Here is a 16,056-nt window from a genome sequence, read left to right as displayed (position 1 = left end):
GGAAGTAGAAGATGAAACAAAGCAAAACGAAGCCATGCATTTGCAGGAGAAAAAGGGGGTTAGGCAGAAATTAAGCAGTTCCAGTTTTATATTTTAATGTATATTTGTATTTGACACTCTTATTTAAACTTCTCTCAGGGCATTAGGACTATCTGTCATCTGTAGGACTTGATGTATTACTGTTAATATCTTCACAGAGATAACATATTTACAAAACCTGTATTATTTTGCAAGCCAAATTTGATGAGAATGCCGTTATTAAAGCTTTTCGCACGCAGTGCTTATTGTAACCATTGCTCAATCATAAAGCTGGATGTGTAGTATTGGAGATCTCATTTCCTTCAACAATCCACTGCAATTCATGGAGTAAACCTCAGATCGGAGCTCAAGTTGCGGCTTGTACCGCTTTCAGGGATGAGGAAAAAGGTAAGGTAGAGGAAATGAATTACATTTCAAGAATTCATTTACTTTTCTAGAAAAAAATGTATCGATGATGATACAAAGTGAGTAACTTCAGATGGAGTTCACACCAGTCCTTCAGAGAGCGTCTCTGAACGCTGTCGTGTTCTCATACTAACACAGCTGGGATGCTGTTTTGCCTATGGCTTTCTTTAATGATTAATTTACGGGTGTCAGTGCACACTGGTTTATTGCATTTAATTTAAAGCACTTCTTTTGGTACATTTGGAGATCATCCATGAGCATTCATGCCGTGGCATAAGTGTGAATTCCAGAGAATGTCCACCACATCCAAGTTCCAGTGTATTATGGGAAAAGAGTCCTTTATGGCCCTTCACTGTGGCTAACTTAAGACTGGTATCTTTCTGTATATATAAATGCAAAAGCCTCTTGTGATCTCTGTTTTGTCTTCTTAAATGCCTATTAAATTCTTTAGCTCATTGGCAAAAGGTTAAATAATGAGGATGCAAATTATTGTGCATTATTAGTAATACTTTGCTTTCATGTTCCCAACCTTAGTTTTCGTGGGAAACATTCCAAAATCTGGACAGAAGACAAAGGCTAGCGGAGAACACACCCATTTCAACATCTGGCAATGCTGTGAGGAAAGTCATGTCCCGACCTCCATCTCTGCTCACCGGCTCTTGCCCATGTGATGGAGGACAATTAACACAATAATTATGTGCACTGTGATGTGCATGGCCGTGCACCCTTGGGAGTGAAACGGGCTCCCCCCGCTCCCAGCTAGCTCGTCAGTGACATTGCTACGCAGAAAACGCGTTCGGTATTGTAACGGCTGCTCTCGTGCACCGCAAGAGCGTTCGCTGCTCCGCTGCGACTTTCCTGTAGCTCCTTTATTTTTCTGGAAATGCAGGGGAAATAGCGCAGACACTGCTTCTTACTGATGAAAACCGCGTGAGGGGGCGAAACGTCCTCCCTCCGGCCATCTCCCTGCCTTTATGGCCTTCAGCTCACACAGGGCTCCTCCCCAGCCCCTGCCCCCCAAGTTCATTATCCCCAGCCCCTGCCCCCCCAAGTTCATTATCCTCAGCCCCTGCCCCCCCAAGTTTGTTATCCCCAGCCCCTACCCCCCAAGTTTGTTATCCCCAGCCCCTACCCCCCAAAGTTCATTATCCCCAGCCCCTGCCCCCCCAAGTTCGTTATCCTCAGCCCCTGCCCCCCAAGTTTGTTATCCCCAGCCCCTACCCCCCAAAGTTTGTTACCCCCAGCCCCTACCTCCCAAAGTTTGTTACCCCCAGCCCCTACCCCCCAAAGTTCGTTCTCCATCTTCAAAAGTGAGTGGAAAACTGTGCTGAGCATGAGAGGCCCCCACCCTTGCCACGCAGGCCTCGAGACAGATGGCTTTCCTCAGATTCATTAGGCCAAGACTTAACTGGGACAAACCCCCCAGGGAAGGTGCCCCTGCCCTGGGACCCCAGCCCTCTTCGCCCCCGGCCCCTCTTCCTCGGGTCCAGCTACGCCGCGAGAGAGCCCCTCGCTGCTAAGGCGCTCCCCCCTCCCGGGGCCGGGTTTGAACGAGCAGAGTCGCAGGTTCGGGCTTCGAGAAATAAAAAACGGAAGGCCAAAGCGCGGGCCGCCGTGCTGCTTTCACGCACCCTGAGCCGACCCCGCACACGCCCGGGGAGAGGCGGGCGCGGCCCCTTTAAGGCGCCGACCAGCTCCGCCCGCGAGGCGCGCGCGCGCCCCGTCACGTGAGGCAGCGGCGGGCTCTTCCGAACCGGCGGCGGCCGCGCAGGTAACGGGCGGGAGCGACCGCGGGCCCGGCCCCGCCGCGGGGTGGGCGAGGGGGTGAGCCCGGGGCCCGCCGGCCCTTCCTCCGCGGCCTCCGCTCCCCTCCGCTGGCGGCAGCGGGCGGGTCAGTCGGCGGCCGGCGGCCGGCGAGCTGCGGGGAGGCCTGGGGCGGCCTGAGGGGCGCGGCGCGGCCTAGCTTGGCCTGGCCTGGCCTGGCCTGGCCTGGCCTGAGGCGGGCTCGCCAGGGGAGCTAAAAACGGTCACAGCGACATTAGGCAGGGGGAGGGCGGGGAGAAGCCCCCTGTGGGAGCTCTGCCGGGGGCTTGTGGGTGCCCTGAGGCAGTCCCCGGGAGCAGCGCGTCGCGCTGCTGCTACCCTGACCGCAGGGCTGCTGGCTAAAATCGGAGTGCCGACAGCGGGGGGGTCCTGCAGGTCTGCTCCGAAACGCTGGAGCTCTCCGGTCAGCCTCTTGTTGCTGCTTACCAGGTGGCACGGGAACGGTGTGGGGGTGTTGTGTTCAGTGTTTAATGCTACATGGGGGTGTGGACGTGGCACTTCGGGACGTGGCTTAGCAGGTGTGGTGGGGGTGGGTTGACACTTGATCATCTTAGAGGTCTTTTCCGACCTTAATTTTTATGAATGCACACAAAAGAGATTCCTAACTGCAGTCCCATACCGCTCCGTAAAAGATACAGCAGGGGAGAAAGCCATCACGTCCTGCTTTGGCTAATCTCTTAATATGTTTTGAAACGCTGCAGGCGTATCTTGTCCGAGTGGCCTGTGCTGCATCCCCGAGTTGTTTGATTTTCTTCCAGCGGGGCTGCGCTGAGCGCGAGGTGCGATGGCTGTGCAGATGCAGTTTGAAGCAAATGCCGACACATCAGCAGAGGAAGAGAGCTTCGGACCACAGCTCATATCTAGGCTGGAGGTAGGTGAGGAGTTAGCTCTAGAGTGAGCTTTCAAGAAACCCTTCTGGTCTTTTTCCTGAAGGAGAAGTTGTATCTGAAGACTTGTTGCTACATTCTTACTTGTGTTCTGTCAAAAAAAAAACCAAAACAAACCAGAAAACTCAGCTTGCTAACAGTTATGTTTTATGTTACGTGGCCTTGCTGTGTACCCTTTCCTAACCTGTGCTGGTCACCCCCAGCATCTATTAAACCAACCAGAGAATGGTATCTGCCACCTGTTCTTTGTCACCTATATAATTAATAGCTTATGCAAACATTGCACTGATAAAAGGGTATTTTATGGTTCTTTGTGTGTAAGTGAGTAGGGAGGTAACACTCAATATGCTGACTTGTAATGGCAGAGTTTGATCCAAATCTGATGGAGCCAAGTGAAGGTATTCAGTGGAAGTTAGGTTAAGGTATTTGTGTCTGAAGTGTGTCCTTTTTTTCTCCTGTGCCTTTCAGCAATGTGGTATAAATGCAAATGATGTGAAGAAATTAGAAGAAGCTGGGTTTCACACGGTTGAGGCTGTTGCTTATGCGCCAAAGAAGGAGCTACTAAATATTAAAGGCATCAGTGAAGCCAAAGCTGACAAAATCTTGGTAAGGGTGTTACAGAAAAGCTTTAACCCAAGATACTCAGGAAGATTTATTTCTACTGGCTTAGAGCATTCTGGTGATGTTGGAAGGCTTCCGTTAATGATACACTGGGAAGGGCAGTGAAGTCAATTAGAGGTAGGACATGACTTTTAACAAGACAAAAACCATGAGGACCAACTTGAAGAAGTGAAGAGCGAGGGACTATTAGAAAGGTCTATAAAAATTGTGGAAGGTATGGAGAATATACCTGAGATGATGGTGATTTCTAGCTTGGTATTTCTCGTGATAAGAAGGCTTACGATGAGCCTAAAGCAAAGAGAGTACCTTTTCATACAGGTTGTGATTAAGTTAGAGAGCTCCTTGTCCCAAGACACAGTGGCCACGTGTAGCATAAATTGGTTTAAAAAGTGGCTCAGTGCAGTGTTTGTGGGTGAGCGTTCAGATCGAGCAGCTCGCTGACCGAACCCAGAGGAGCTGCTCGATAGAGGGTCAGTCCCTCATTCCCCGCCTGGTTACACCTTTCCCTGCGCGCCCGCTGTTGGCAGTTTGAAGGCAGAGGGTACCGTGTTGTGATGACTGGGCTGACCCAGCACAGCTGTTCTGCTGTTCTGTTCTGCTGGAGCACGTTCGTTGTGTAGCCCAGTCAGGTGTTCGCCCCGAGACCTGGGGTTTGCTTCTGGGCACCGAGAGCACAGCCCAGGTTCTGCTGTCACACATTTTCTCGTTCAGAATGTGGAGTTTCTGCCAAACGCATTCTCATTTACTGAAATCTGACCTAGCACAATGTTTAACTCCAATGCTTTTCTTACTTTGCATATTTACTCGCCGTTAGGAAGGCAGCATTTCTGTATGCCCTTCTGAAGTATTTCAAGCTTCACAGGGACAGAACTGAAAGGACGGGGGGATCAGAGAGGGGGAGATACCCGTAAAATACACAAAATAGCTTTTGAAGCTTTTTCTTTGAGCAGAATTTCAGCTCTGTGCAGAGGTACCGACAAATATATGGACTATAAAATAAAATGTGTGCATCAAATTATATAGAGGCTTCTCCATTTCACAAAACAGAACATTACAGCATTAATTACTGGAGGGGTAAGCGAATGGGATGAACAAGCCTTGCACCACTTGTTTTGGTTTTCTTTAGGCCGAAGCGGCTAAACTGGTTCCGATGGGTTTCACCACAGCGACGGAATTCCACCAGCGAAGGTCAGAGATCATCCAGATCACCACTGGCTCCAAAGAACTTGATAAACTTCTTCAAGGTAATAATTTTATTTCTCTTTATTGATTAGCCTTCATTGTCTGCTTTTTTTTCGATGAATATCATCCTTGGACAAAAACACATAAGGCACACAAGTTCTGGTTGAACAAGAAAGTTCTGCTCTCTTGTATCACAACTGATTTCCTTTAAAAGCTGTAGAAATATTTTTAAAACCTTTTAGTCATGATGCGATACCCAGAGCTGTTCGCTTTGCCTGTTCCTGGTTTATTCCAGGCTGTGACCTAGTTCAAGAAAACAAAACCAGGTATCGTCTGCTCCCCATTTCTACTTGTAGCCAAAAAGTCAAAACAAATGATTTCAGCTTCTGCAGAAATACACTTACTGAAACTTCTTATCTGCAGCACGAACAAACCTCAGTAGGAAGAACAGCCTTTCCAAGTAGAGTTTTGAAACTTTGAACCAAAGTGCTTAACGGAGTCTTTGTAAATCTTTGTACGTGGTCTTTGTTTGAAGTGTATGACCTTTTTAAAATTATTATTCTTTTCCCTTCAGGAGGGATAGAAACAGGGTCCATAACAGAGTTATTCGGGGAGTTTCGTACTGGAAAAACACAGTTGTGTCATACCCTGGCAGTAACCTGTCAAGTGAGTAGTCTGCTCTGTTAAAATCAAGCATCCAGATAACGCAGCTTTTGGATATTTGTGAAATTGTGCACTTTTCTCAATCAGTACAGATGTGATGTGTGTGAACAGCTGCAAAGAGCGGGAGTGTTTGCAGCACCCTTGGCTGGACTTGCCGCTTTCTAGGATCTTTTTTTTCAGGCTTAATCTGCCTGCTAGGATTACTTTAGCAGCAATTAAGTTTGTGATGCTTTTCGCCTGTGTTTGGCATGTTGTGTAGCTTTTTTCCCCCTCCTCAGTATTCTGACAGCAAAATTTAACACGTTAGCCTTGTAGCAGAATTCTAGGCCTTAAATGCGGAGAGGCATTTGGTCTCTCTTCAGGTGCTCTAGACCACAGAGAACCTTTCTTATCGCCAAGAGTGCTGAAAAGAGAGAAGAAACTGTGTTGGGTTCAGTGAGTTTCTTTGTTTACCTGCTTTTTTTCGCCCCCAAAACGTATCCTAAGCTTATTTCACTTCACTGCTGTAAAAGCCTTCAGCTGGCTCTTGCTATCAAACAGTAGATCAGTAACCTTTTTCCTAATCTTGGTTTTAACAGATAATAGTGTTTATTACTTTATAGAGGTTGTTATTCCATAGAATATTAGAGGCTTTGGGCTTAGTTTGATCGTGTAGTTAACACCCTTAAGCACCTGCACTTACCAGCTCAAAGTTAAGCACCTGTCCTCTTATGTAGGTGCCAGAGAATGGAAACAGAAATCTTTCTTCTCACTTTTCCCAGAGCAGTGTAACTTTAATCACGGCAGCTATGTTATTTACTGTATGATACCAGGTGAGGGCGCAAGGCAGTAACTGAATTATTGGCTGATACTTGGTGTTCGTTCATTTGCTTTTCCTTTAGCTTCCCATTGACCGGGGTGGCGGTGAAGGAAAAGCCATGTACATTGACACAGAAGGGACCTTCCGTCCAGAACGCCTGCTTGCTGTGGCTGAAAGGTCTGTACTTACAGCTGGAAGTAAACTGGGAGTTTACTCATGGGACAACTTAGTTAAGAAGGATCACTGTGTAGATCAGCCTGTCTCCCTAAATTCATGCAGCTGTTGCAGTAAGAACTGTCCCTAAAAAACCCCAGCTAAACAAAAACCTTTCTGTATTCTGGTTGTCGGTCTACCTAGGTGTGTGTTAGACCGCCTCATTAGCTGCATTTTATAAACAAAGTTTCTGGTTTTAGGAGGGGAGGGGGCAAGAACAAGCAGCTGGAAGCAGAGAGGATGAGAGGGCAGGACTGCTGCTGGTTAGTAGCACCACAGAGTTCTGAGGCAAGGCCAGTGTTTATGGGCCCTTCTGTGATTGTAGGTAGAAAAATCAAGTAAGGTTTAATACCAGAGCCATGTGACATGCTAGCCCACAGGAGATGCTTCCTTTTCTTTGCGGAGGGTGATGATCTGACTGACGTACCATCCCAGGATGGGATACCCTGGAAGGGGGTATCTGTGCGTGGCTGTATGGAGAGCACTTCCTCCAGTTGTTGCCATCCCTTCAGCCTCCGTCTTTGTCTTCAGCTCAGCCAGGATGGAGCCCAGCCATCTTTCAGCTCACTTCCTGTAGTCCGCCGTGTTGCCAGGTGTTTGACTAGCACCCTTGACTTTAATCTTGAATATGTAATATTTCAGCGTGGTCTTGCTTCAGAATGCTAGTCAGGACTGGCTGTTAGTCACCTTCAGATGTAAGGTGCCGGTAGCCTAGTAAGGTTGGATTCTTTGATTTATTAATAGCTATCATGCAGGTAATGAAAGAAATTGATAACTGTGATTCTAAAAGGGTACGGTTCAAAGCTATGCTAGAAATCTATTTAGGAGGAATTGGGGAGGGAGACATTAGGAAAAATATTACTACATATCTGATCCAAGGAGGATAATCAACTGGTTCTCCAAATTCTAAGGGATTTCTCAGAGTGCCGTCCAGATAATTTAAATGCAAGGTGTTGAATGTACCTTTCTATTTTTTCGTTTTCATAGTAAAACACTGACAGAGGTATTGCAGGTGAAGGGCTGTCTATCGCTGGTTTTCACTAGCAATCTACTACTTTCAGAATATTCTGCCCCAGAATGGTAGCTTTCCTTGCCTGTGGTTTTATTTTGAGGAAAATGTCTGGTGTTGTACTTTACTATTGCTGGTAGGCAGGGAAATAGTCTTTAAAAATAGTTCCAAATAATTCTGTTCTCTTTTCTTTACCAAGTTGCATTGCATTGTTTGCAGAAGACTCTCCCAGGAATGTGAATTTTTATTCCAGTCTTTAGGTAGATCTGCTAGATGACTCCTCTTGACGAAGTAGTCGGAGATGTTCATTTGTTTTTACCTGACTTCTCCAGGTATGGCTTGTCTGGCAGTGATGTCCTCGACAACGTGGCGTACGCTCGAGGTTTTAACACGGATCATCAGACGCAGCTCCTGTATCAGGCGTCTGCCATGATGGCCGAATCTCGGTAAGGAGACGGGTTTGGATGGAGTGGGGTCTGTGCCAGCACAGAATCCCATTCTGAAGCTGCCTGCCGATGGTGGATGTGTGCAAGAGGAGTGCAGATCACGTAATTGTGACATGGCAAGCTAATTGTTTACGTCTGAACTTAACTCTTTTGCAATATACTGGCTTTCTTCAGTGCGTAGCTCCCTTAAATCGGGTTTTGTTACTCTCGGACTGGATTTGGCCTATGCAGGTGATGAGCTCGGAGTATCCACAGGCAGCTGTCGGTTAATGCCTCTCGCTGTTGGCATGTGGGATGACAGCGACTGGCTTGAACTGCGGCCACTTTACAAAGAAGTGCCAGCCTGAGAAACAATTTTAAAGATCAGTCTTTAATTGCTTTCAGGAGTAGAGTGTTGATTTAGAGCATGCCAGGCGCTGGAGGAACCTGTGCAGGCAGCTGTAGTTTGAAATGAAGACTTACGGACCCCTGTGTAGGGAAGGAGGTGGTGGTATGAGGTGTGTAGGGACCTGTCTGTGGAACACCTGTGATATCAAAACACTAAATTCTGGGCTAGTTTATAAGAGTACAATAAATCCAAGTTTTTAATCATGCGGCAACTTTCTTTGGGTTGACTGTTTTTTATTGTATAGCTGTAATCTGACCATTACAGATCAAGCCAGTGTTGTTAAAAATAACCATTCCGCCAAGCAGCAGGTTGAGAGGAGCTGACGCCCACCTCTGCAGGCAGCCTCACAACGTGCTGAGCTCCGTCACACCCCAGCAGGGACGTTCCTCGTGCCTCTCCTCTGCAGGTACGCGCTGCTGATCGTGGACAGTGCCACGGCCCTGTACCGCACGGATTACTCGGGGAGAGGGGAGCTGGCAGCACGGCAGATGCATCTGGCCAGATTTCTGCGCATGCTTCTGCGACTTGCGGATGAGGTAGGCTGTGGGCTTTGCTTTAGTCCCTAAAGGACTGGTGATTGGCTTTGTTCCCCTTGTAAAGCTTAGAAATTTTGTACAAATGGCCTTCTGCCCGCTCAGTGTCTGCTTCCTTTGTGGTTTGAGATGCACGGTGGGGTAGTTATGGACAGCGGAGAGGGCTGCTGAAGTGCACATCTCTGGGGGTTTTTTTTCTCCTTTTTTTTTCTTTTTCCTGTGTTCAGATTGTGGAAAACACATGGCTTTTCCCTGGTTGCTTTTCCCCTTGCAGTTCGGTGTGGCAGTCGTGATCACTAACCAGGTGGTAGCGCAGGTGGATGGAGCAGCCATGTTTGCTGCGGACCCCAAGAAACCGATTGGAGGGAATATCATAGCACATGCCTCCACCACGAGGTGAGAGAAGGGGTGCTCGTCTCCCAGCAGCCTTATTTGGGACGATTGTACAAAACCAGTGAAGTACCTTTACATTCTGGGTTTCTGCGTAGTCTGTCGATGGCAAGGCCAGGCTGCGTCTCAGCGCGTGAGCGCTCCTCTGAGTGGAATCAGCACCGCGCTCTGAGGCGTCCGTACGCCTCCGCAGCCTGCTGTGTTCAGGTCCCAGCGTGAGGACTGCGTGCCTGTGGTCAGGAGTTACTGCAAGCAGGCTGTGTGTTTTGTTTCCTTCTCCCTGTTAGGCTGTATCTGCGAAAAGGCCGAGGTGAAACCAGAATATGTAAAATTTATGACTCTCCTTGCCTTCCTGAGGCTGAAGCGATGTTTGCCATTAACGCTGACGGAGTGGGAGATGCTAAAGACTGAAGACTCCGTTTCCCGTGCAGCCCACGACTAGGTGGCCCTGAAAGGCTCCTTTCTTGGTGGCCCCTTGCGATGCTTTCCCAGCGCAGCTGCCGATCGGACGCCGGCAGAGGAGTCTGCTGTATTTCGGCACAGAAGTCCACCCGGTGAACAGACTTTGCGACACATCTAGAGGTGTTGCTCGGAAGAGACCTCCCCTCCTGGGCCTTAGTCACCTGTTAGGGTAACGTGCTTTCCTGAGAACGTGTTCAGAGGACCAGAGCCTTTGTATTTTCCTCTCAGCTGTTGCTCCCGCTGGATTCTACCAGTGGACACAGCGCAGTAAAATCTGAGAGTACGTGGCTGTAGTTCATAACTTGGTGAATCCGAAGTGGCATCGATGGGCTTCTCAAATAAGAAAAGTGGTGGCTTAAATACGTGGTGGATTGCTTTAATTATAAAATAAAGCAGAATGGTATTCCACAGCAGGAATTTGAGGGCGTTGCTGGGATGGAGGATGATCACAATCCGTATTCTTTGTGTTAATTTTGGTTTGGATGCTGCTACGTGCTGGTTTTTGGGAGCTGTTCATTTACATTTCAATTAAATTTTTTGTATTTCGTTAATTCTTTGTGGAAATCTGCTTTTAATAAAAAGGACCATGAAAACATTGATGACACTGCAGGTTTCTGGGATTCAGCCAGCTGTTGCTTTGGACTGAAGGCATTTTCTATCTGCAGGTAGGCAGAAGATGCAGGGATCTTCCGTGACTCTGTCTGGGGTTTTTTCCTCCTCACACTAACAAAACTCATCATCTCCTGCGTGACAGGGATGTGCAGTGCAGCTGTGCTGGAAGTGCCCTCTAGCTGTCTTTTAAGAGTTTTTGAGGATAAAAAGGTTCTTTTCTATTACACAACATTTTTGTATGAGCTATGCTATTGTGAACTACCCTAAACTTGATTAAAGAGAATAATATCACAGTGGTGGCTGGCAGCAAACAAACATTTTCCTCGTTCTGTTCTTCTGGGCCACGTAATGAATACATCCAGTGGGATCCAGCCCTCTCTTGCAGCCGAGCAGGCAGAAGCTGCGTTTGGGCTTGGAACAACTAAAATCCCCTCTGAAGTTCTCCCCATTCCCATAACGCTCAGCATGGAAACCAGTTTTTCTAAGAGCCTGCAGCCCTTCCCGGAGCCAGCTGAAAGGTTTGTGACTGCGGGAGAGCAGAGGTGACGAAACTGGGGAATATTTGTGCCTCCTCTCAGCTCTCGGGCTCTGAACTCGGGGGGGATTGGGGGGTTTTGCTTTGTTTCTTTTAAACACAAGAACCTTTTTGGAAAGGTCTTTCTCCCGTTGGCTTCTGACATCCCCGCAGCAGCTGCGCAGGGAAGTGTTGCCATCGAGGGCTTAAGCTGCTCCTGACAATGCTATGAAACGCTAATTAAATACGCTTATTGTCGACATTGCTTTAACCTCAACGAGGCATAATTAATATCCCTTTAGTAAACATTTTTCCTACTGTCTCCTTGAAATACTTCTCTTAGCGTTTCCCCAAACAGTTCCTCTCGAGGCAGTGGAATACGATTAGGAATCATCTTCATTTTTAATTTCTGAAGTGTTTGTGTGTGTGTGTCCTTGCGCAAGCCCCTGGCTCGCCTTCCCCCCGCCTTGGCTGCCTGTGAACCCGCGGCGGAGGTGGAGAGGCAGCCGCGGCGCGGTTGGGATGTGTACAGCGGGGCTTCTAGGGCCGGTTCCTTACGCGACGGAGAAGCAAATCCATTCCCTTGGAGGCTTGCGGCGGCGGGAGGCGAGGGCAGCTGTGCCCAGCCCCGCCGGAGACGTGCGGCCCGTGCAGGGCTGGTTCAGCACGATTCCCAGGATCCGAACGCAGCCCGGACCCAGGCGCTGGGCTGTCTCCAGCCTGCACACAGTTGCTCCGTTACCCCAGCCCTCTTGGGGCCAGGATGAAGCTTCCAGCTCTTCCTCAGACCTCTTCTTCCTCCCAGACACAGCCCTTGCTTCACCGCAACCCGATAAAACCTGAATTCCTGCTGGAGAGGAGGGTGAGCGTCGAGCGAGACGGGGGCTGAACCTTCCTGCCCAGAAACCCAACCATCAAGAGGTGCTGCCGTTTGTAGCTCTCCCGTTCTCTCCGCTGGCCCCCAAGATCTGGAAGGCTCCTGGCTCGGCCCCCGTTGCCGCGTCGCTCCCATCACGCCGAAGCTCCGCCGCACAAGCCGGCCGTTCCCGCGTGCCCTGCGTCGAGCGCGGGCGGGTTTGCGGATTTATCTGCCGGAATTCAGCGTTCGCGTCCTCAGGCTGAACGGGGCGGAGGGTGACGGTGGATCCCTGACCTGGTCTGTGAGATGCCTTCGGCGTTGTGCCCCCCCCACCCCATCTTGGGCTGACTTTGAGGGCCAGCGGAAACCCGCAGCAACAATTCCCAGACGCCGAAACACGTCTCCCTTTGCTCCGGTTCTTGAGCAGGGCAGACCCCAAGTGAGTCCCCCAGCCAAGGAGCTTTCCCAGCGCCTCTGAAATCCAGGACTCCCCAGCTTCCAGCCTCTGGAGCCGAAAACCCATGCAAGGTGGGGCTGGGGGAGCTGGGGGTGTTTGGGATGCAGCGGTGAGGAAGCCCTGCAGACCCACCATGGCAGGGCTGCAGACCCCCCTCAAAACGCCTTCGCTGCGAGCTCCTCAGCCCCTTCCTGGGTCGCGGCTCCGGAGCGGCGACCGAGGCGGCAGAACCGCGGGGCCAGGCAGCCCGCAGTGCCTCCTGCCCTCTGCGAGCCGGGATCCGGGTGGAAGCACCCGGCCTCTGGCTTCACGGCCAGCGCCTCGCAGCCCAGGAGGTAAAGTGTATATTAGGGGACCTAATACAGAGTTACAGATATCTGCAGGGTGGGGTCAGGAGGATGGGGCCAGATTCTTTCCAGTGGTGCCCAGCGACAGGACAAGGGGCAATGGGCACAAACTGAAGCAGAGGAAGCTCCAGCTGAAGCCGAGGAAGAACTTCTTCCCTCTGAGGGTGCCGGAGCCCTGGCCCAGGCTGCCCAGGGAGGCTGTGGAGTCTCCTTCTCTGGAGATATTCCAGCCCCGCCTGGCCGCGGTGCTGTGCCCCCTGCTCTGGGTGACCCTGCTTGGGCAGGGGTTGGGCTGGGTGACCCACAGAGGTCCCTTCCAACCCCTAACGTTCTGTGATTCTGTGATTCTGAGGTGATTTCATTCCGAGATGCTCGAGGTTCTCAGGGATGGGCCCCGCAACCCGCAGAGCAATCCCACAGCGGAAGGAAATCCGGCCGGGCTGGCGCTTTGGCCCCTTCCTACAGCCCCTTGCTGCGCCCTTTGCTGCGCCGGCTAACGAGGCGTGGGCAGTGACGAGCTCCGGCCGGCTCAGCAGCCGCAGGAGGGGTGCAGGGCGTTCTGCCGGTGGGCCGTGCCGCTAACCCCCCTCCTCAGCGGGGTGCAGCTCTCCACCCCCCCTCCCAGCACCCAGTTCAGCTCCGTGTGAGCACAGGGGAGACGCCACGAGCTCCCCTCCAACCCCCTGACCAACACCCCAGGGTGACGCTGGCCACGTTTTCCTCTTCGCAGCCACCTTTGCATCCACGGAGCCACAGCCTGCGTCCCTCGGGGCACGTCGCACCGGATTTTCAGCCGCATTACCCGGAGGGAGGCGATGGCCAGAGCTGCCAAGAGCCCAACCCGGGGCTCCCTCCCTGCTCCAGCATCTCCCCCAAGCCGCCCTCCGCAGCGGGCGAGGGACGAGGGACGCGTCACCCCTCGCACCCGAATGCCCAGACCCGGTTACTCGACAGGAGCCACCTCCCCGCTCCCCCGGGGTGGGTCTGGGTGTCCCTTCGCTCAGGGTTTGCTCCCAGCTTCGCCGCCGGCTTTCCCAGCTCCCTGCTCCGGGCTCGGTCGGGTCCGAAGCGCTCGCTGGCACCAGGGTTGGCAGCCAGGAGAGCGACGCTCCTGCCCTCCTTGGGCTGGGAAAGCTGCGGCCAGTTCGTGGCAGGGGTTTACCTGGGGGGAGCAGAGCAGGGAACGAGCCGAAGGCTTCCATTTTTAGGGAGTAAATGATGGGGGGGGGGGGACCCCCTCTGCGCTGGCTGAGAGGTCCCGTAGCGAGGTGACTGCGACCAAGCAATGAATTTGCAATAAATTTGCAATAAATTTGCGATAAATTTGCAATAAATTGGCAATAAATGTGCAATAAATTGGCAATAAATGTGCAATAAATTGGCAATAAATGTGCAATAAATGTGCAATAAATGTGCAATAAATTGGCAATAAATGTGCAATAAATTGGCAATAAATTGGCAAGGCACTGCCGAAAGCGCGGAGCGGGAGGAGAGGCATGTGAGGGCTGCGGCAGGAGCGAGCGCCAGCGCCAGCACAGCCCAGGGAAGGCGAAGCCCCCAGCAGCAGGAGTGGGGTGAGGGGGACAGCAGACCCTAAACCCAGCGGTTAAAGCCAGTTCTCCTGCTTTCGGTTCCCCCTGCCAGACCACCCCAGGCGCCGGGCGGGCGCAGCGGGACCCCCGGAGCGGGCAGGGGCTGCGTTCTGCCGTGCCCAGGCACCGCGGGCTCCTCGGAACGAAGCCGGGCGACAAATCCCCCCCGGAGCCGCGGAAAAGCGGACCAGCTCACCCCTAAGCCATCCAGGAGAGGAAATGAGAGGTTACAAGGGATTTATTCTTCCAAATGTGTTTTCAATTTAAAGAAGGAACCTTCTCCTCCCGGCTGAGGCGGTGGTTTTTTAGAAATTTAATTTGCGTGCGCTCGCTTCTCTGGTCAGGGTCTGTAGGTGGCCCCCAGCTCCCCCACACCAAGGGGCTTTGTTCTTTTTGGTGGTTGGGGTTGTTTTTTTTTAAATTCTCTGATTGATTTCCTAACCATCTCCTATATTCCTTTTTTCTGTTTATCTTGCCCTTGCTCCAAAGCTCCCTGCTGGCAGCGGGACTCTGCGGAGCCCGACCCCAGCCAGCGCCCGCTCCGGCTCTGCGCACCTCGGGCCGCGCCGGCTTTCCGGGCTTAGGAAGAATCTGTGCATGAAAATGGTGTTTTACGAGCAGCTTCGCTCGCAGGCAGGGCGCTGCGGGAAGGAGCGGGAGGGAGCAGCGAAAGTTGGACTGGATGACCCACAAGGTCCCTTCCAACCCCTACCATTCTGTGATTCTGTGAAAGCAACGGCCCCAGGTCCCCTCCAGCGTCCCCAACCTCGGGGACAGCACCCAAAAGGGGCAACGGCCTCTCGCCGCGTCAGGGGAGCTTCGGATCCCATCTTGGGAAGAGTTTCCGCACTGAAAGGGTTGTGAGGGCCTGGAGCCGGTTGCCCGGGGCAGCGGGGGAGTCCCCATCCCCGGGGGTCCCCGACCCTGCGGACGTGGCAGTCGGGACGTGGCTGACCACGTGGCGGGGCTGGGCTGGCGGCTGGACCCAACGCTTCGGTGGTTCTGGGGCTCGGGGACGGACGGCACCGCCGACCCCACCACCGGCAGCCAGCGAAGGGCCCCGGCCCCTCCACTGACCATTTCTGTCCGGGGCCGACCCCAGCACAGCCCCTGACCCCCCGCACCCCCTCACCCCGCACAGGGTGCTCCCAGCCGGATTCACCCCCCGCCCGCGCACCCCCAGCCCCTGGATTTCCCCCACGTGTGGGGTTTCTGAGCAGCAGGAGCCCAGATTTCTCCTCCTCTCGCCCTCCCGCCGAGCGCTGCCCGGGGCTCCCAGCTCCGCGCGCTGCCCCGCAGCCTTCGGCAGCGTCGGGGGGGACCCCCGCCGAAAAAGGTCCCAGGATTTGACGCTTCCACTTACCTTGCTGCTGTCCTTAAAAAGAATTCCCCAGCGATGCTGGAATAAAAATTTCAAGTATACTTACAGTGATATGGGATGCTTGGTTTGTTACTTGGATCCCTTTGGAAAACACTCCTCATCTCTTGTGTCCATTGATAATTTTAAAATCAAATTAAAATCAAATTAAAAAAAATTAACTAAATAAAGTATAAAATAAAATAAAATAAAATTAAATTTTAAAATATAATAAAATTAAATAAGAACATTTAAAAAATCAAGATTATTGGGAGTAATGATTACTATTATCTGTATTTTCATATTAATAATGAATAAAATTGTTATCCTTATTCTCTTGCTCGTCACCCCACGGGCCGTTCCAGGCGAAAACCATCTTGATTCCATGCCCGTCTATTTGCCGGTCCCCGCTTTCCTTTGCGGGTTCGGCCTTGCTGGAGCCGAGCGTGTCCCCCCC

General features: G+C 51.6%; 1 protein-coding gene across 1 annotated transcript; it reads left to right on the top strand.

Annotated features, from left to right (window-relative positions):
- The first annotated feature begins 2,186 nt into the window (after positions 1-2,186).
- Positions 2,187-10,520, top strand: RAD51 (RAD51 recombinase). Its single transcript, XM_075425989.1, has 10 exons — positions 2,187-2,215; positions 3,027-3,139; positions 3,624-3,761; positions 4,903-5,020; positions 5,533-5,624; positions 6,503-6,597; positions 7,975-8,088; positions 8,883-9,012; positions 9,284-9,405; positions 9,687-10,520. Exons 2-10 carry the CDS (start codon positions 3,053-3,055, stop codon positions 9,808-9,810), a joined length of 1,020 nt encoding a protein of 339 aa, XP_075282104.1. The 5' UTR covers positions 2,187-2,215; positions 3,027-3,052; the 3' UTR covers positions 9,811-10,520.
- The last annotated feature ends 5,536 nt before the right edge of the window (positions 10,521-16,056 follow it).

This window comes from Opisthocomus hoazin, chromosome 7, assembly GCF_030867145.1.
Source record: "Opisthocomus hoazin isolate bOpiHoa1 chromosome 7, bOpiHoa1.hap1, whole genome shotgun sequence".
In the NCBI taxonomy this organism is placed as follows: Eukaryota; Metazoa; Chordata; class Aves; order Opisthocomiformes; family Opisthocomidae; genus Opisthocomus; species Opisthocomus hoazin.
The sequence above is the reverse complement of the archived record's forward strand: the minus strand, read 5'-3'. Positions and strand labels throughout refer to the sequence as shown.